Raw genomic sequence first — 21,588 nt, forward strand, 5'->3', positions numbered from 1 at the left:
CAATCTACAAAGGTGCTAATTTCAGGGAAAGCTTTGAGTCCAACATTGGGAAGGGTTACCCTTAGCACGAGAGTTCGTGACATTGCTAAAAGAGAGCATACGAGTTGGAGACAATGGATGACAAGCGTGATACCCTTATTCATTGGAATGCCTGTCTCATCTAAAAAAGTTATACTACCTTTTGAAGAAAAGTATCGCCACGGAGTGCGATCGGTATCCCCATACCATACATATGTATAAATTCATTTTTTTGCACTGGCATTAACAATTTACCTAACGATTTCGATACTTTTAGTGCAGGAAAAACACCTAACTCGTGCCAAATGATGATCCACGGGACCTGTACGGCATAATGGAATATGTCTTAAATACCCAGCCCAACGGTTACCAATTAATCTGATGAGAAATCAGGCATCACCGGGTTAGGCAAGACTTCATCCGTCTAATTGCACCTATCCGAGTTCCCAGAAATGTTATCTGTTTGGTCAGGGAAAAGGACCACACTAAGAGAAAAAACAATTGCTCGATGGCTTCATACCTTCACCGCTCAAGAACTGGAGGACTGTATAAATGAACACAGAACAAATCACGTGCGGAAATAGATTGCGTAAAGTCTCAAGAGACAAGTGATCGAGCAGAGGTTATGGAATTCCAGCGAGTACAGCATACGTCCATAGTATTCATTTCCCCATGAGACAACAGAGTCACATCTCAAACTCTCTGAAGAACAATAGAAGTCACCTTTTCTCAATTACCTTCCCTACTACATGAAAATGGGGTCATGACACTATATACATGAAAGGAGTTTATAAGGAAAACCATTGTCTAATATAATATTGTATCTTTGTAAAAACTCTATTACAGAGAACAATAGTTATGAGTAAGAAGTTATTAGTGATGTACTTTACATTTACTATAAAAGCTTGTGTGCAAGCAAAAGCTTGTTCAAGTTCATGAATAAAAACTTGTCAAAGTTGTGGCATACAAAACATGTGTATTCTTATTTCTTTCATCGTATTATAACACCATTATGACGTTGAGACGTCTTCTTCATTAAGTGTCGATATATGAAAAGGGCCCTCTTTTATAAACCTCATGTTAATAACTCATGAGAAGAATCATAAAGCAATTTCAAAGGATAAAAATGCTAAACTATTCTATAAGTCTAAATAGATAAGAAAAAGGCAAGAATAGAACATATTGAAGTACCAAGAAAACTTCTTAAAAAAGACTAAGTAAAACTTAGTCAAGCAAAATATTTTTACAAGTGCCCCATTATGATAACTGGGGACTTAACCAAAAAATCCCTTAAAAAGGTCAAGGGATAAAACCACCAATTAATAAAAAAAAATAACAAAGGAGTAAAATATTCAACTTGTCACTAAAGGGGTTGGAACTTCTGAAGTTGCAATGTCAACTTCACTTTCAGAAGCAGCTGTAGGCACGGTAGCAATTTCTGAGGAAGTAGCGACAGTTGGGCTTGAAGTGTTAAAGTCACCGAGGGAAGCAAGAGTCACGGGAGCTTCAGCTTCCACGGACTGTATCAGTGAAGTTTCACCCTCAGGAGCTGGAATTGTAACATTTTCAACTTCAACAGAAACGACTCCTTCATTTAAAGGTTCCTCAGCCACGGGAGTTTCATCTGCCGGAGAAGGAAAGTCAAGTGGTTGTTGAGTCATTTCAATGGTTCTCAAAACCTTGGCCAATTCCGATTCTAAATCAAAGTTTTCTTGACTTGCCTCAGTTAAGGCATCACGGCGGGAGTTTAGAAAGGCCCAGCTCACCTCTGTGTTAAAGTTCTCCTCAAGAAGCTCATAATCCCTTTCCCACGAGGCAAGATCATTTCTTGACTAGCTCTCCCGCGTACTCTTCTTTCTTGCTCAACAATACCTTAAGTTCTCTAATCTCTTCGCTTGACTTTGATAATTGTTCTAAATAAGAACATTCAAGGCGCTCTTTATCCTTCTCAGTTTTACTAGAAGAAGCCTTGGCCCCCGATAATTCAGAAGTCAGAATTTGCTTTTGCTGTTCCAGGTCACGGTTACTCTTGCAATTCTTTTATCTTTTTCTGAGCATTTTTAAACTGCTCTTTCCAATTGGTTGCCTCAAGCTGGGCTTCTCTAGCTATCCTCTCAGCCTCAAGAAAAGTCTGATCAGACTCACGAGCCTTCTTTTCTAAGAGGGAAATTCTTCCCATCAATTCCGCACCAATGAGGTTAGCCTACAAAAACAACTCATGAAAGTTAGAATTAAAAAGAAAGATCTTATTAAAAAGTAAAGGGAGAGTACCTTCAATGTACAGTGAACTATATCATTCATCAAAGTTAGACAACTGTGACTGTCCATCTTCTTTTTCTCATATCCCCAATTAAGGGTTTAAGCCAAACATCTGCTCCGCCAGACTTCCTTAAAAGACTGCTATTAGCAGGAACCTCAAGTGTTACATTCCTCATAGCCATGCTTCTGCTACTAGAACCCTCCTCTGCATAATGAGCAGAGGAAGGGGGAACTATAGAAGGAGGAACGGTAGAAGAGGTGAAAATAGTAGTAGTCGAAGGAATCGAGGCAGGTAAGGAAGCAGAAATTGACAAAGAGGCAGGAACAAACAAAGTGGGTAAGGAAACACTTGAAATTAGAGGAGGAACAGAAAGAACAAGAACGGAAGATAAAAGAGGAATTTCATCTAACACTGGACCTAATTCACCACTTTCGACGCCCTCAATAAAGAGGCGATGAGTAGATTCAGGGGGTGTCCCTTGGAATGGTTTCTTCATCATAGGTAATAGCAACGGGTTCGGAGGTACGAGCAGGAGAGATATCAGTTTCATCCTCAGAAACAATGCGCCTCCTGGTTCTAGGACGAGCTGTCAAAGAGGTATCTTCATCTTCATCAGCATCAGAATCCTCTTCAACCACTTTCCTCTTTGACAGCGTGGCTTGTGTTCTTTCCAAAGCAAGAGGAGTACTGGAAGAAGCTCGAAGGGTGATAGCTACTTCAGCCGACATCCCTCGAATAGCAAATCCTGACAAAAAGAAGGATAAAAAATTAAAAGAGGGGAAAAGAATTTAACACACGAGAAGCAAAAAGGGATGTATACCGTGAGTTTTCACTTTCCAACCATGTTTGTTGGAAATAGATTTCCAAGTTTGTGCCTCCATAGGCACGGCTTTCAAGACAACATCTACCCAACCACGGAAATTAGGAACGGGTTCCACATCTCCCATGGTTGCTACAAAAAAGCAAAGGAATAATAATAAAATTAGAAAAGAAGTTGAAATAACGAAAGCAGATACGGCAAGGAAGAAAATACTTACGTGCAAAGTTCCATTTCTCAGGAAAAGGAATATTTGATTCACCCACCAAATCAATTGTGGGAACAGCAACAAACCGGGTGTACCAGCCACGGTCGTTATTATCTTCAGGGTTAACCAAAACCCTCTTACTTCTTGCAGATAAGGTAAAAACACCATTGCGGAATAGCTTGGGTGATAAAGATGAATTAGATGAGGGAAAGTAAAGTCAACATCAGCTTTGGTTGACATATACCTCAAACAAGCTACTGCTCTCCATACGAGGGGACCAACTTGAGCCAAACAAATTTTGAAAAAATGACAGAAATCAAGTATGACTGGGTCAATAGCAGGAATAAATCCCAAAGTAAAGGGATAAGTGTAAACGAAAGAAAAGCCAACCCTATAAGAAGATATTCTTTGGTGTGGGGTAGGAATAACTATGTGGGCTTCATCTCTCCAACGACAGTCTCTTCGAACAATTTGAATCAAAGGTTCAGTAATTAAAGAGGGATATTTATCAGCTCTCTCTAATTTAATCACTTGGTCACGAAGGGATTCTTTGTCATGTTCGAAAGATAAATCCGTTGGCACAATTTCTTCAACCAGAGGCTCTTGGTTAGACTCAGAAGGTTCTTTGCCCTTAGAAGAGGATCTGTTAGAAAGAGAGCCTCTAGAGATATTGCCAGAACTAGAAGAAGGAGTGATGGAACCAGAGGTACCACCACGAACCGACCCTGTACCACGAAGCACACCTCCTCTACCTCTTCTATGTCTAGCAGGAGCATTGGGGAAACTATCAAGAATTGGGACTCTTTTAGGGTTAGGATTTGAAGACGACATAGTGAGAAGATATGAACAGAAGGTATGAACTGAAGAAGAAGTAAACGAGAGTAAATAGCAAGAAATTTGGTAAAAAGCTTGTGAAGAAGAAGACAAAGGAAAAAGGGGGCAAGTTTATATATAAACTCAACCGTCGATAATTAAGAAGTGTAATGATGGAAAACCTATAATAAAGGCAACTATCACTTCGTGAATAGTGGAGTTAAAGAAGCCTTAGAAAAAGGCTGCAAAATCGCAGAACTAATGAGAAGGTGACACGTATATGGTGCATTAAATAGAAGAGACAATTGAAGCGTCGACACTGTCATAGCATTGATTATGGCAAAAATTCCCTTTTTAATGAATATCCACTTCCCAAATATTTAATTGAGAAATAAATGGAAAGTGGAGGGACTATCTGTATTGGGAAAAAACTGAATTTATATTGAAGGTGACGTGGCATGACACGTGGATTGGTCAAATGGTCAAAACATGATGATCAGTTAAGAGGCACGGGCGATATCAGATACGAGGAGAAGAAAGTTAAATAAGCACGAGATGCTATTCAAATGATACGAGTCTCGTATCTATTTAACTTAATTAAAGCCAGGAGGTCAGAAGGAATTGAAGATATGAATCTGATGGCATAAAGGAGTCTAAATTCAGTATTAAATGTCAAATACGTTAGCGAATCAGTATTGAATAGGAATGATTGTGTAACGTTTCATTTAATGTCATTTAATGCTCATAATTGTCTCTTTAAGGCTAAGGCATTATACCTTTTCCTAGAAAAATCAACTATAAAAGGAGGAGGTCTCAACATTTGTAAGGACACGAAAAATCATTGAGATTACATTGAAATACAAACTTATTTACTGCTTTATTATCCTCAAAAATTTCTTATTCTTTTCGTCTCCTGATTATCAGTAACCCGATTTTTTCTCTTAATTTCTAGTTTTAACCGAAATTCTATTTTTTGGTTAAACACCTCTATTTCTTTTTCCACCATTTTCATTCACACATCTTTTGTTTTAATTAACAAAACCCAACAAATAATACTTCTTAAACCGTTTTATATAACGTATTTATTTAGAGACTATTAACATATAAATATATGCAAATCATATTAGTGCAGTAATAAGAAATTATTGAAATAATACAAAAATTAGTAATTTTAAGTCCCTGAAAATTATATAAAAATGAAATAATATCAACCATTTTGTAGAAGAAAAAAAGATGTGGAAAAACGAAAAAAGGAGAGACTCTTACCGTTATATTTTTTCAACAGAAGAGACTCTTACCGTAAAAATACCCTCCATTTTCGCCAAACAACCATTCGTTTCCATAAAACGAGAAGAACATATTTTTCTCTGTCTTTTCGTCTTCCTTAGTCTCACTTCATTTTCAATAACTGATATTCAATCTTTTCTGCTTCGATTTTTTTAAAAGAAAGACAAAATTAAGCTACTACTAGTATAAGTTTCGAAGCAGCTTCAAAAAAAAAAAAATGGAGGTGATTGAATATTGGTTATCAATTTTTGACGGTTTCCTTTAGGGTTGTGAGTTAGAGGATTGACAGAATTTTTGATTGATCAAGTTTTGAATGGCGGTAGAGTACAGATGTTGCGAGTCGGAATTCTTCATTAATATTTTGGTCATTGTATTTTTGGTAGTATTCGCGGGAATGATGTCCGGCCTTACATTGGGCCTCATGTCGTTAAGTCTTGTTGATCTTGAAGTCCTTGCCAAGTCTGGCACTCCAAGTGATCGTAAAAATGCTGGTATTTTTCGCTTTTTTTGTCACGTCTTTTCAAATCTCACTACCACCTAGACTTTTCAGGCTCACATGTGAGGGCGTGTTAAAGATATAATTAAGTAAATAAAAGTGTGTTCTGTCTAACAGCTTAAATTTTTAGCTGAGATGATCACATAATTTAATACTTTTGCATTGTGCCTATAGCCGACCCCAACTTGTTTGGGACTAAGGTGCAGCTGTTGTTGTTGCATTGTGTCTATTTGTTAAAAATTATGCTGTGTTGCTAAATTTGGCTGATTTAATTGGTATCCTCTCGAGATCTTTTATGCGACAACAAGTGTAAATCTGTTTTTTTGCAATGAAATATTTTCTTCTTTTAGTTTTTCTGGAGAAATGCTATTTCACCGATCTTGTCACAAGTATCCAGCATATTTATACCTAACAATTTTCCACAAAATGGTGATGCAACGTATAACTGTAAAAACCTTTCCATTTTCCAAGTCAATTTTATCCATCCATTAGTTCGTAAAGCTACTTATTTGATCACTGATACTTCTGGAACTCCTCTAATAGAGGGGAAAGAAGCTCTTAGATTTTATTTTGCACTACTAAATGCTCACTTTACGAGCGATCGTTTAGTTTGCTTCTGCTGACATTTATTCTGTTATTGCGCCTCATTTGAGAAGAAGAGAGAGTTGCAGTTACGTTGTTATACTTTGTATAGACACTGGACTTGCTAAATGCGCGCAGTTCTCCTTTGTAAATGTGAAATGCAAAACTTAAATTTTGAAATTGTGAATCTTGTTGCCTTGGTATGACTGTGTATACTTTATCGATGCTTTGAATAATTAGAAATTTTTGTTTTATCTATACAGCCAAGATTTTGGCCTGTCGTACAAAATCAGCATTTATTGCTGTGCACCCTACTTATCTGCAATGCTGCTGCTATGGAGGTATGCAACATAATGATACTATATCTCTAGAGGCACAAATTCTTGCACTTGCTGGATATCCGTTTAATCGCTGATCGTCTAAATCCTTTCAGGCACTTCCCATCTTTCTTGACAGCCTAATAACAGCTTGGGGTGCTATACTGATTTCTGTCACATTGATTCTTCTATTTGGTGAGGTGAGAAACTTACTTTTTCTGTGTGGTTAAGATGAAAATCAACTATATGGGGAGTGGACCTCCTTTCCCTTTACCTACTTGAATGTATATGCATGACAAAAGTCCCATCCATGTGTTATTTTAAGATAACTAAAACTAGTTATTGTTAGAGTTTCTTAGGTTAATCAGACTTTACTAATTTTGGTCTTAAACTCTTTTCTTCCCCCCTTCAGATAAGTGCTACTGTGCTATTAAATTATCTTTTCTACAAGTGCTACAATAGAGAAAATTTGTTGCTGTAATTTGACGTTTTGTTTTACTGAGTAATCTGCATTGAGGATTGATGAGTTCACCAGATGTTGAATTTACTTGCACTGATTGGTTACTATTTTGTGGTTGAGCAGATCATTCCACAATCCGTTTGCTCTAGATATGGACTGGCCATTGGTGCAACAATGGCCCCAGTCGTCCGCGTTCTTGTTTGGATCTGCTTTCCTATTGCATATCCAATAAGCAAGGTGAACTTTTTTTATTTACGAATTTAGTTAACTTTTGTTTGCTTATAGAAACTGGTCTTTTGTATTAGACCCACTACAATGTTGGCGTATTGAACCAACTGCTGATTGTATTACAAGTTAGTTTGTCTAATGTTGGCCTAAGCCCCTTAGTTTCTATTATTGCAGCTATTGGACTATCTGCTAGGTCATCAAAACAGTGGTCTTTTCCGACGAGCTGAGTTGAAAACTTTAGTACATTTTCATGGAAATCAGGTAGGTTTTTAATGGCTAACCAAACATTGTGTATTGTGTTGTAGATATGGTTTTAGCTTTTGCTTCTCTCCGGTGGAGGAGCCAGGAATTTCACTAAGGGGTGTCAAAAAATAAAGAAGTAAACACACGAAGAATCTAAGTGGATTCAACATAGAGTATTACTTAAAAATAAACTTTTGACCTAGCTACACATTGCAATTTTCAGGCGAAGAGATGTCAGATTGACACCCCTTAGCCTAAGGTGGCTCTGCCAATGCTTCTCTCCGCTATTGTTAGATTGAATCTAACTGTTCCCCGTTTCTGGTGTCATTTCATTGACTTATTGCTCTTTTTAAATGATGAATATTAGAGTCTCCACTTCTTATTTCCTGTTGGAAATGTGTTGCATGCAAAATATTTGATATTAGATCTTGATCTGATTGCCTATGGCTTCGACTCTCTTGCATTTTTTACTTTCTACAGGCTGGTAAAGGTGGAGAACTAACAAATGATGAGACAACTATAATTGCTGGTGCTTTGGAGCTTCACGATAAGACAGCCGGTGATGCTATGACCCCCATATCTGAAACCTTTTCTATTGATATTAACGGGAAGTTGGACAGGTACTGCATACTCTGAGATGCTCATATAGAGAAAATTTGCATGAGTCCCAACCTTACTAGCTGTTTCATACTCTTTTATCTTTTTCCATTTTGGTACAGGGTTTTGACGAATTTAATTTTGGCGAAAGGGCATAGCAGGATACCAGTCTACTATGAGCAACCTAAAAACATAATTGGACTTCTTCTGGTAGTACTTCTCTTTTTTCCGCAGTCCTGGAAAGTTTTGCACTCAACATAATTGAAAGCATATTTTTGCTTAAGTTATTAAAAAGTGCGAGAGAATATCTACACATACTTTTCAATTCACAATTTCCCCATGCTGCTTTTGCTTTGGAGTGAGTTAGTATTTGTTTTTTCATGACCCAAAAACCACTATATAAAACTTCATGGAACCGTCTGGACTTCCTAAGATAACAGGAAAATAGTCTTTTATCCCAAAGACTCCAAATACCATCGATGCAGAAGATTATGCGGGAATGCTGAGACAACTGATATCATAGTCTTAACTGATTATGGCAAATAGTGGTTAAATTTAAGTACTTACAAGCATGAAGTAAGATGCGCGGTTAAACTTTACTAGGCGGCGAGCCATCTACTTTTACCCTAGTCTTTTCAATTTCTCTTATTTTGATTTGCCCCAACCAAGTAAACAAGCTAATTATTCCATTTGCTTTGGTAACACAAGTAAATAGTACCATTTCTCTGGTAATAGAGTAAAAGTTTTCTATTGACATACTTTTCCTGTGACCTTGTAGGTCAAGAACTTATTGACCATCCATCCAGAAGATGAAACCCCTGTAAAAAATGTTACTATCCGAAAGATCCCAAGGTATATTTTATATATTTCTCATGTGCAAATACTATGCATGTATTTGGCTGCATTGTTGCACTATCTTTGAAAGTATTGCACCAAGATGTAGTTATACTAGTTCATGAGTTGTATTTGCAGTCTCTTCCATTTGGAAAATCCGATTTAAATGTTGTGACTAAGAAGTACAAAAGAATATCCATAGTTCTAGTTGCTACTCCCTGTCTATTCATTTTCTCCTTTTACAAGATGAGGTGCACAAATACACGCGTAGCAACATCCATAGTTCTAGTTGCCACTCCCTGTCTATATATCTTGATGATCAGTGGCAAACCTGTAGTGCTTTAAGGTCTTGAAAATGTTTGTCTCAGCATGTCTTTCTAATATGTTGTCTCAATTTGGTATGCTTCCTTCTTTAAATGAAGTTTAATAGTCTATGAATATTGGAATAACTGCAACTACAAATCCCCAGCTAGACAAGACAAGTAAAGCACCTAAACTGCCAATATTCTTATGAATGAACAGTTCCTAGTAAAAATGGTAAGACAACGTATCCCAAGTTGGACAGCTTGCCACTTAGAGATATACCATTACACTATCCTAAATGCTCAACGTAATTTTAGATGAAAGAAATCCTAGCTAGTTATAAGGTGGCTCATCCTGAGAATGCAAACTAGCCAAATTGCTTAAACATGGTTATCTAATAAACATCAATCAGGTATTTCTTTCTCTTGCAACCAATATTTTTGTAGTTTAGTTGTGTGTGTTCTCTTGGGTAACCAAATGAAGTGGAAGGTGATGATAATACTAGGTGAGTTGCAAATATTTACTTCCTGTGACGGTTGATTTAATGCCTTTGATATATATCCCTCATAAACAGATCATGGCTTACCTCTTTTATGGCGCAGGGTCCCATATACTATGCGATTGGATGACATCTTGAATGAGTTTCAGAAGGGTCATAGTCATATGGCTGTGGTTGTAAAACAGTGCAACAACGAGATGGTTCAGCCTGCTCGCCAAACCGTTGCTGATGGTGAGCATCTTCTGTTTGCTAGTAGTTTTTTTACTTCGTACGTGTAAACTTTTTCTCATGTGAACAATATTCCCTTTTGTTTTCCATATCTAGATTCTGTTCAGGATGTCAGAGTAGACATTGATGTTGAGAAGCCTCCGCCTGAGAAGAGCCTGAAGAGTAGATCATTGCAGAAGTGCAGGAGTTTGCCCAATGGTGGAAACACCTCGTCCAAGAGAAATAGGAGTAGGAGGACGTGGTCAAAAGATATGCACTCAGACATTCTGCGATTAGACGAAAATCTGCCAAATATCCCTGATGAGGAAGAGGTAGTAGGGATAATAACTATGGAAGATGTTATTGAAGAGCTTTTACAGGTAAAATCACTCGAGATTTGAGATTTTAATGTGCTTTCTGTGAAGTTTTCAGTGCCAAGAGTATTAAATTGCCAATTGTGTCTTTTGTGTAGGAGGAAATTTTTGATGAGACGGATCATGCGAAGCATTTGTAGTTGCAGTTCTTTTGTACTTAATATAAGAAAGTAGTAATGTTTATTGTATGTCTGACAGTCTAAGTAATTCACTTTACTGGACTGGGGTAAGGACTCAGTTACCAGCGTATACACTCGCCGTGTTTGCTGGATTGAAAGAACTTGGCATCCAGAACTAAAAAGAAAAAGAAAAAAAGTTTCTTTTGTTATATATAGTGCTTTTAGCTTCATGCCATTTAGTTGGTCACCAGGGGCAGAGCTAGGGTGGCAGAAGGGGGTTCAGCCTAACCCCTCGCCGAAAAATTACTGTATATATAAGGTTAAAATTATAGTACATGTTGAATTCCCTTGGCTTGTTCGTGTGTTTACTTTTTAGTATTCCGAATCCCTTTGGTAAAAATTCTGGCTCCGCCACTGTTTGTCACACTGTATGTATCCATAGAAATGAAAAATGAACAATTTTAGGTACCATGGCGAGTTCTGCTGTATAAAATTTCACTGTTGGCAATAGTGTAAATTTTGTTGATTGATTGTTTTGAAGAGCAAAGGACTTAAAGATGGTTAGGAACTATCAGAGAGACACTAAAGCAGGTAATGTTGGCCAAGTACCAAGTACGAATTAGTCTTCCTATTTAGGAAGAAATTGATCTTTTCACTCATCATTAACAATATGTAGTATTGGGGTTGTAGTTAGATTGTACTCATTAGAGATAGATTATCGGATTTTGGTTCTAGAATTTGAAATAATACGATTTTCTTTTGTAGCCGAAGTAAATATTTAAATGGGATAATGACTCGTCCATTTATTGATTCATTTCACCTGACAAGGTTCTCCAATTTTACTTACCCCTCCAGTAATATTTAGAAAAAAGAAGAAAAATAAAGAATTAGAATTGTTAGTTAATAACTTCCAGTTCTTATTTTCGCGAAATTGAATGAAAAACTTCCACAGTGGCTTTGCTTGTATTGACTTAAGTCAAAGTATTCGAGAAGTATTAAGGCGGTTCATCATTATCTATTCCCGCTCTCTATACTAACCGCCTAATTTACTTAACTAAAAAAAAGAAGACAAGGGAACCAAACCTTACAAATTTAAGCCGATAAACTCAAGCCAAAATCACAAAGATGGGTGTAGGAGAAAAGGATCGTCCTAATAAGAAGATTAAATTCTCAATTAGGCCTACAATTATAGAACCAGAAGACGACGAAGAAGAAGAAGAAAATGGAGATAATGATTCCGACTCTGAACTCCAAATTTATAATAGTGACAATAAAGGAGTAGAATTAATAAGAGATTTTACAAAGTTAGAGCTCAAACCTGATCACGAAAATCGTCCGCTGTGGGTTTGCTCTGACGGTCGTGTTTTTCTGGAAACATACTCTCCGCTTTACAAGCAAGCTTCTGATTTCCTTATCGCCATTGCTGAACCTGTTTCCCGCCCTCAATTAATTCATGAATTTAACCTCACACCTCACTCTCTATACGCTGCCGTTTCGGTCGGTCTTCACACTCATACAATTATCTCTGTCTTCAACAAATTATCAAAAACGAAACTTCCCGAAGAAGTTGTTGATTTTATTCAAGCTTCCACGTCTAATTACGGTAAAGTAAAATTAGTACTCAAGCAAAATCGTTACCTCATCGAATCCCCGTACATAGAAGTGTTGGAAAAGTTGCTTATGGATGATGTTATATCTCGAGCTAGAATTACAAGTAGTGATTTAGGGTTATTGCCAGAGTTGATGAGTGAAGAAAAAGAGACGCGATTTTCGTTCGAAATTGATCCTGCACAAGTTGAAAGTGTAAAGCAACGTTGCTTACCAAATGCGTTAAATTATCCAATGTTGGAAGAGTATGATTTCAGGAATGATACTGTAAATCCTGACTTGGATATGGAGTTGAAAGCTAACGCGCAGCCGCGGCCTTATCAAGAGAAGAGTCTTAGTAAGATGTTTGGGAATGGTAGAGCTAGGTCTGGTATTATTGTGCTTCCGTGTGGCGCGGGCAAGTCATTGGTTGGTGTTTCTGCAGCCACTAGAATTAAGAAGAGTTGTCTTTGTTTAGCTACAAATGCAGTGTCTGTTGATCAATGGGCTTATCAATTCCGGTTATGGTCAACGATTCGAGATGAACAGATATGCCGTTTTACTAGTGACAGTAAAGAACAATTTCGTGGGGATATTGCTGCTGGAGTAGTTGTGACAACTTATAACATGATTGCTTTTGGAGGAAAACGTTCTGAAGAATCTGAGAAACTAATTGAAGAAATAAGAAAGAGAGAATGGGGATTGCTTCTCTTAGATGAAGTCCATGTTGTTCCTGCTCAAATGTTCAGGAAAGTCATCGGCCTCACAAAATCTCACTGCAAACTTGGACTTACTGCAACATTAGTTAGGGAAGACGAACGGATTACTGATTTGAACTTCCTTATTGGTCCCAAGTTGTACGAGGCGAATTGGTCTGATTTAGCAAAAGGAGGATTTATTGCTAATGTGCAGTGTGCTGAGGTTTGGTGTCCGATGAGTAAGGAATTTTTTGCTGAGTATTTGAAACAGGAAAATCAAAGGAAGAGACAGGCATTATACGTAATGAATCCGAATAAATTCAGGGCTTGTGAGTTTCTCATCAGGTTCCACGAGCAACAGCGTGCTGATAAGATTATTGTGTTTTCTGATAACCTGTTTGCACTAATGGAGTACGCAATGAAACTTCGGAAGCCTATGATCTACGGTGGTACCAGCCACGCGGAGAGGATGAAAATACTCGAGGCGTTTAGAACTAGTCCAGAAGTGAACACAGTTTTTCTTTCAAAAGTGGGGGATAATTCCATAGACATTCCGGAGGCAAATGTGATCATTCAAATTTCGTCACATGCTGGTTCAAGGCGCCAAGAGGCACAACGACTAGGTCGTATACTCAGGGCAAAAGGGCGCCCTCGAGGGAGATCAGGGATAGAGGAACACGATGCCTTCTTTTACTCGCTCGTATCAACTGATACACAAGAAATGTACTACTCAACAAAGAGACAGCAATTCTTGATTGATCAAGGTTATAGCTTTAAGGTGATCACAAGTTTGCCTCCGCCGGATTCAGGACCTGAGTTGAGTTATTACCATGTTGAGGAGCAGCTTGGGCTTCTTGGGAAGGTACTAAGTGCCGGCGAAGATATGGTTGGGTTGGAGGAAATAGAAGAAGAAGATACAGATGGCAAAGCGCTTCGTAGAGCAAATCGCAGTGTGGGATCAATGAGCACTTATTCAGGAGCCAAAGGAATGATTTATATGGAATATAATGGAGGCCAGAAGAAACCTGGAGGATTTGTCCAGACAAAGAGCAAGCCCAAGGATTTGTCCAAGAGACACTTCTTATTCAAAAAACGCTATGTTTGAATAGGGATTGTATTGGTAAAAATGCGTTATGTAAGGTTTGTCTTAGATAGTGTAAAGTAGTAGTTTGATGTGGCATCCAGCTGCTTGTCTAGAGCCTTTTGTGAATAGTTTAGGTTCATTTAGTAGGAATGAATGTAGTTTCTGCCACTTAACTTTTTTTGTTCTCTTCTTAATTTGGGGTGGAAAGATTTTTCCGAGGACTCGGAATTGGAATTCCGAACAACAATAACTAATGCTTCAATGTACACATATTTTTTTAATAATATATATACAATACATCTTTAAGGAAAAAATGGCCCCCAAAAAGTTGGAGCGGTCCCAAGCGATTGCTTTAGTGGCCTTATAGTCGAGCACCCAATTCACCCCTATAAACCAGTGCGTCTAGAGGTCGATGTAGGGCACGATCAAGTAATCTGGAAATCCAAACAACACCAGAAAAATTCATTACATTCTTTTGCTTGCATTTGAGATAAAATTGCAATATCACGTACAGCTACAGCAAGAGTGCCACAGGCAGACTGAGCTGGAATTCTCGTCTGCCGACCTTTGTTTAAGGCTATTCTCAAGCTCCAGCTCTTTCTGTCTTACTTTCTGTTAAGGTATAAGTATTACTTGGTAATGTAAAGTCAAGAGATTTTTTTGTGATCAAAAGTCCCTCGCCATAGGAAAAATTAAATTTCTTTTATCTCTTTATATTGAATTGCTCTCTACAGAACTTGTAAAAAATTAGTAAATGGGAGTGACCTCGCGCACATAAAAAGTTGGATCTAAAGGCAAAATGAGTTAATTAGTGCTAACTGAGAGTTACACCTCGAAATAAAAAGTTCTTTGATAGTTAGTCCAGAGATAGAAGAGAAGTAAGTCCTGCTCAGTTCCCTAAGGAGGTAGAAACAATTCTTCCCATTATCGAGCGAGTAAATATACTACTAAAATCAAAGTGATAATAAATAATTTAAATCTTCTGAAAAAATTATTTAGTATAACATAAGCTAATTTATCACCCTAATTTTGAAAAAAACTATTCCTCTTATGCAATTTGCAATTTCTAGTGCGTCGATTTGTATTTTGTAGTAACATAAGGATTTTTTTTAGAAGCGTAGATTAAGGTAAGTATTTATTACAACAGATTGACAATATTTTATCTCATTGGGCTCCGATTTTTATGATTCCAAAATCAGTTACGTATCTCTTTTATTTTGTTACCATTATAATAACAGTCTTATTTATGATTTGTTTCCTACTTTTTGGGTCAAATTCTTTATGATGTGTTACCACTAATTTCCATTTTGCATTAATGGAAAATGATAAAAAAAAGAATATACAAGAAAGGCAGAAACTAGTGGTACTACAATGTGAATATTAAATGTGGAGTGATAACAAATAGTCACTTTTTTGCATTTCATATGATGGTATTTGTAGTAAGTTGTGAATATAAAATTGAATTTTTGTTTTTATGAGATATACTGATAATATTTGAGCATTTGACTAAAAAATATAATTATGATTCTTTATTTGAATTACTGAACGTGGAAGAAAAAAATTGAAAAATTTAAAACTATATTGATAAAATAGAAAAATTACATTAAAATTTCTTAGGTGAATTAGATTGAAATCTGTATGAAACTTATATAAGAATAAAACAATATCATACATTTTGAACATGAGCGAAGCTAGAGTGGGGAAAGAGGGTTTACTCCCCTTAACTGGCGGAATTATACTATGTATATAAATTTTTTTTTTTTATGTATATATATTAACTGTTGAATAGTTTTGTTGTGTGTTTATTTTTTGAAAAAGATTTTGAATGATTTTGTTTTCCAAAAAAAGAAAGAGACAAAGAGAAAGTGTTGGTATAAATTTATTCCAAGCCTGTGGTGCAGTTAAATCAGTGATATTCAGTTCTCCATTTCTCTTCACCGTAAACAGCAGCAAAAGCAACAATGGCGGCTGCAAGAGTTATGGCATCAGCCAACAACACTCTAACAACTTCTCTTATATCCAAAATTCCTCTCCAAAAGCCCAATAGTTTCAACCTTTGTTTCCGCAATGGGCTTGCTGCTGCACACAGGAGCCGACTTTTCACTTGCACTGCTATTTACAATCCTCAGATTCAAATCAAAGAACAAGGCCAGCCCGAAACTTTAGATTATCGTGTCTTTTTCGTTGATGATTCTGGCAAAAAGGTGAATACTTCCCTCTGCTTACCCCAAAAATCAATTAATTAATCAGTTAGATATGTCAATGCCGAACTAGTTAGAGTTTACTGTATATGAATCTGCATTCATTTCGTTCAATTGGACGTTGAATTGTTATCTCGGTAGATATAGTTATAACTCTATTGGAATATTATTCATTTTGTAATATCGAGTTTACTTCCAAAAAAGAGGAATTGAGAATTTTAAAAGTCGTGTCTTGTTGCGTCCTACTTATGTTGAGACTTGGAGAGAGTAGAAATGATTTTTTTTAAAAACAATTTCACGGATTGAATGCTTAATTTGGAGCTTTGTTCTATCATTCTTGTTCATGTGAAATATTGAAGTTTTTGCACATGGATTTAAGTTATATACTGACAGTGCAGGGAAGTTATATGTTGGTGTACTTTAATCTGTTGTAGCAGCGATTTTCCAAATTATCGATTCACACCTACAAGATGGCTATAGTAAAAGTTCTTTACGCTATCAGTTTATAAAAGTTAAGCCTTTTGCATATTGTCTCGATTACAGAGAAGAGGAAGCAACAAACGAAATCCATTAAAAGAAGGAAAAAGAATGAAGTCACATAATAATTTTACTATTATTTCTTACAACATATTTGAAGAGGAGTCTTGAAGCAACGATAAAGTTATCTTTGCATGACCAATTTGGTCACGGATTTGAGACGTGGAAGCAGCCACTAATGCTTGCATTAGGGTAGGTTGTGCTTCGTGCACTGGGCTGCCCTATTTATTTCTTTTAATGTATTTTGTTCTGAATGTTCTTCATTTTTGTTAACTTTCACTTGTCAACATAAGTTTGAACTCTATAGTCCACATGAGCATATTAGTTCTAGTCATTGTTTTCACATTCATGTGATCTGCAGGTGTCCCCTTGGCATGACATACCACTGCATTTAGGTGATGGTGTTTTCAATTTTATTGCTGAAATTCCTAAAGAATCGAGTGCAAAGATGGAAGTTGCTACGGATGAGCTGTACACACCAATTAAACAAGACACAAAGAAGGGGAAACTTAGATACTACCCGTAAGACCATTCTGTGGCACTATTTCCCAACTTACTTTTAGTATGATCTGTTACTATCTTGTTGTGTCCTGTGGACTAGTCTATTTGGCCCATCAGTTTCCCTGTGGCCTTGTGCTACATGAGTTAACTGCTGAGGACCAATAGGGTTTAGTCTGTTGTCTAATGCTTATTGTTAAACATTGACAGACACATCTCGATCATCAATCTTTGGCTGATAAAGCTAATAGCTTTTCGCCCATAATCGGTTGTGATAGTTGCATGAAGTTACTAAATTCATGATGTTGTGTTGGTTCCTTGTTTGATTTGATGCGCGTCTTTGTACCATTCTCAGATATAATATTCATTGGAACTATGGATTGCTTCCTCAAACCTGGGAAGACCCTTCATTTGCAAATGCTGAAGTTGAGGGGGCATTTGGAGATAATGACCCTGGTATATTTCCATCACTCATAAATTGTTAAACAAGCTTTCTTCTAACCATCCATCAAAAAGGCAACAAACAAGTTAGAAGATGGCTTAGCTGATTAACTTTCTTGATGACTAATTTGTATGTAGTTGATGTTGTCGAGATTGGGGAAAGCCGTGCTAAAATTGGCCAGGTCTTGAAGGTCAAACCTTTAGCTGCTTTGGCAATGATTGATGAAGGAGAACTTGACTGGAAAATAGTTGCTATTTCCCTAGATGATCCCCGAGCGTCACTTGTCAATGATATTGATGATGTGGAGAAACATTTTCCGGTATGCTTTGAATGCAATAAGGCTCTTATTTTTTTCACTCTTCTTTACTCTCAGACTGCGGATGATTTTATAAATCTTCATGCATCATCATTGTCTGGCACTCTCTTTTTTGTGCATATGTGTCCTGTTAAAGATATTTCTCTTTGTGAATTTTTCACCTTTATATGTTTATGGCTGTGTTCTTTGGTTTAGTTAATTATCCATAATTTACTTCTTCAATTGGAACCAGTGAGTAGAAGTTCTGAAAAGTTGGTCAATGATCATTGCCTAAGAACAGCAATAGAAATAATAGAAAGAAGTAACATTTATGCAGACCTTGTTGGTTTCAGAAATTAGCAACATGCTTTGTTGGAATGAGGATTTAAAGCAAGTAGACAATGGTCAAAGTTATCCAGGCAAAGCTCCTCTTATAACTGCTGGTAGACAAATCTTTCCCAGCAAAACACTAACCGTTCATCGCCAATTTCTGCTCCCAAATGAACTTTTGCTTGAAGGAGGCCTACTTTGTCTAAGTAACAGTCACCAGTCCTTATGTGAAGTTCCACCATTTAAGTTGCACAAACAACTGGAGTAGTACAGATGAAGATGGACACCAACCCTTCCTTTCTATTATTTATTGGCTATTATAGGCAAATCAGTAGCCTCCTTATTAAAATAAGAGAATAACAGAGCATGCCAAGTATCCATACCATATATCACTCGGAAAAGGTAAGAAATTTGGTCTCTACAACAAGATCCTCAAGGCTTTCTGTTATTTCCACAAACATTGCAGTAATCATGCAAAAAACGGCCCCATTGCTTTTGATGATCCATTCAAATTGCATGAGGAGAAATCCTCATTGCGGAGTTTCTGTTGCATTTAAGTGTGGCTGCTTCGTCTTCTTACTTGAAGTAACTACATGCACTTCTCAAAGTCTATCCTAGTCCTATACATGTTTCCTCTACCCAGATCCTTAACTTCTATGATATTAGTGTTGTATGGGTCAAAATCAGATCAGAGAAATTCGACATGTGGAGACAATTGTCATGAGTAACCTGCGAATCGAATTGAGCTGTCTGGCCGAGGTCGAGCAGTGATCAATAAGGCCGAGGTCGAGCATTGACCAATAAGGCCGAGGTCGAGCAGTGATCGATAAGGCCGAGGTCGAGCAGTGATCATCAACAAGGCCGAGGTCGAGCAGTACAGATAGAAGTAATGGCTAGTTTTACTTTGGATTCCTCAAAGGGATTATTCTACTGAATATTCCCTCTAATTGTACTTTTTTTGGGTTTTCTAAGGATATCCCTTATAAATAGGAAGGGAGAGGAAACAAAGGAGGGGGACTTCTCTAAAAAAAAAAGGCAGACCCTCTATCTCTAGAAAAAAATAAAAACACATCGCAGACCCTCTATCTAATAAAAACACATCTCTCTAAAGAGATTAGATGATCTGTTATCCCACACTCCCCATCAGATCCGAAAAGGGTCCTAAGATTCTTGTATTTGTCTATCATTCATCCTTATCAAATGAAAGAGGATCCGCCTCACTCAAGATTGGGTGAATCTTCTCCTTTATTTATATTTTATTGCCATTTAATGTTATCTAATGCATGGTCTTTTTCATATATCAGATCCAGCCATAACTACTGCCAACATTTGTACTCAACTATATTTTTCTATTCTTGTTACCCATCTCAGATCTAGAATTAATTATCCTTAACTAGGATTTACCCTCTATCTTCTTATTTAATTAGTTTAACAAAAAGGCCTTATACTTTTTGGTCAAACAAGTGTTCCATACCTTTTTGATGACCTTTACTGAACTGCATTGCTTCCAATGTTTAGTGCATCAATACCCGCAATTAGTAATTCTTACTGGATCAAATCAGTTACGTGGAATGAAACTTTGGAGGTTCTCGACTGTGGTATTAAAAGGTCAATGATATATAGATGGTTGGGCAGATAATTGGGGTTGAGTCGCATCCATGTCTTGTACATATTTTTCCACTCTGTTTGGTGTGGTATTAATGAATACTTCTGATTTATCAAAGCTTGCTGTGGTTCTTAAGGACACTTACTGAAAAGATTTCCACTTTAAGTGCTGAGTTAGGTTCCTCGATTTTCTTTTGCTATCTCATTTGGATTGACCAAATTCTCTTGAACATTAACTGCAAAAAAGAGGCTAACCTGTTCTATACTGTACTCAAGTAATGCTTCAATGCCTTTAGAAAGCCAACACTGTTATAGCATTTAACAGTGTAGGTTCAAAATGGTTATTTCAAGTCATGACTAAGGTAGCTATTAATGAGCTAAATCAGTACTTTGCATAATAATCTAATATATATATGTGTGTGTGTATATATACTGAGATCTTCTATTCTTTCAACTTGTGAATATCTCAAACTGATCCTCTGAAATTTTCAGGGCACTCTGACAGCTATCAGAGACTGGTTTAGAGACTATAAGATTCCTGACGGAAAGCCTGCTAACAAGTTTGGACTTGGAAACAAGCCAGCTAACAAGGTACCCTCTTGAACATTATTATGTTGATTTCTTCATACTGATGAAATATTGGCAAATTTGTTACTGTCTGTTAAAGATCCTTGTTTCTGACTTTCTGCATATCTATTACTGTGTTGAGATTATATGCATTCAAAGAGACCGATCTTAAGTTTTTAATGGTTGTTGGTGCTAAGCAAAATTTTGACCTCCACATTTGGGGATCACTTCTCAGTTATTCTATGTGAAGATAAATTCTTTTCGTCCCTCTTTCGCAGTGAATGATTATATAATATCTTGTATGTGTTTTCCTGTAAGAGTGAATCAGTTTAGCACATAATGACATGAGCGGGTGAAGAATAATGGTATTTATTATTTGCATGCATTTTATCTCCCAATGCCCCCAAAAGAACGTAAAACAAAGGAGATTAGAAAACTTTGTCCACTTAAGCAAGCCTGTGCTTCTTGGCATTTCATAGTTAGAATTGCCTGTTCTGCTTTCTTTGCATGATCCTGCTGATTATCTAATTCCTTTGCAATCACAGGATTATGCACTTAAGATTATTACGGAAACCAACGAGTCTTGGGCAAAGCTTGTTAAGAGATCTATCCCTGCTGGTGACCTTTCACTTGTGTAGATGCGGATTGATAATGCTTGAACAGCTAGTTTTTTTGCTGTAAACTGAACTGGATGTTGAAACCCTAGTAATTCTTTTACTCTCTCCTCATTTGTGAGGTGGAAATGAGTTCATAAGATTCACTCAGTATAAAAAGATACTGCTTTTTCATCTGTACGTATCTCTGCACGAATTTGACTTTTAAAGCTATATGACGAAAAAGATACAGATATAGCTTAATTGATCTTCGACCTCTAATTGCATAAATCAAGAAGTATCAATGTTTCTTGGTTACAAAATTACAAGAGATTTTTTGCAAGCTTCCTGGGTGTCGCATGATTCCATTAGCTGCAGTCGTAACAGGTTACATAGTGTGGTAGCTTAATCCACCATGAAATCAGACAATGAGTGAGATTCCATTGTGATCTGTGGAGTTGCATCTGATCTTTCCTGAAGCTGGAAGAA

At 37.0% G+C, this 21,588-nt stretch overlaps 2 protein-coding genes and 1 pseudogene across 2 annotated transcripts; all 3 read left to right on the plus strand.

Annotated features, from left to right (window-relative positions):
• Positions 1–5,436: 5,436 nt before the first annotated feature.
• Positions 5,437–11,188, plus strand: LOC109206262 (annotated as a pseudogene).
• Positions 11,189–11,733: 545 nt separating this feature from the next.
• On the plus strand, positions 11,734–14,332 carry LOC109206263 (DNA repair helicase XPB1-like). Its single transcript, XM_019369073.1, has one exon. It carries the CDS (start codon positions 11,788–11,790, stop codon positions 14,050–14,052), a length of 2,265 nt encoding a protein of 754 aa, XP_019224618.1. The 5' UTR covers positions 11,734–11,787; the 3' UTR covers positions 14,053–14,332.
• A 1,512-nt stretch (positions 14,333–15,844) lies between these two features.
• Positions 15,845–21,363, plus strand: LOC109206264 (soluble inorganic pyrophosphatase 6, chloroplastic-like). The gene is made up of 6 exons (XM_019369074.1): positions 15,845–16,235; positions 17,131–17,291; positions 17,623–17,723; positions 17,847–18,028; positions 20,432–20,530; positions 21,052–21,363. The coding sequence occupies exons 1-6, from the start codon at positions 15,993–15,995 to the stop codon at positions 21,142–21,144; spliced, it is 879 nt and encodes a 292-aa protein (XP_019224619.1). The 5' UTR covers positions 15,845–15,992; the 3' UTR covers positions 21,145–21,363.
• Positions 21,364–21,588: the final 225 nt, after the last annotated feature.

This window comes from Nicotiana attenuata, unplaced genomic scaffold (genome assembly GCF_001879085.1).
Source record: "Nicotiana attenuata strain UT unplaced genomic scaffold, NIATTr2, whole genome shotgun sequence".
Lineage (NCBI taxonomy): Eukaryota > Viridiplantae > Streptophyta > Magnoliopsida > Solanales > Solanaceae > Nicotiana > Nicotiana attenuata.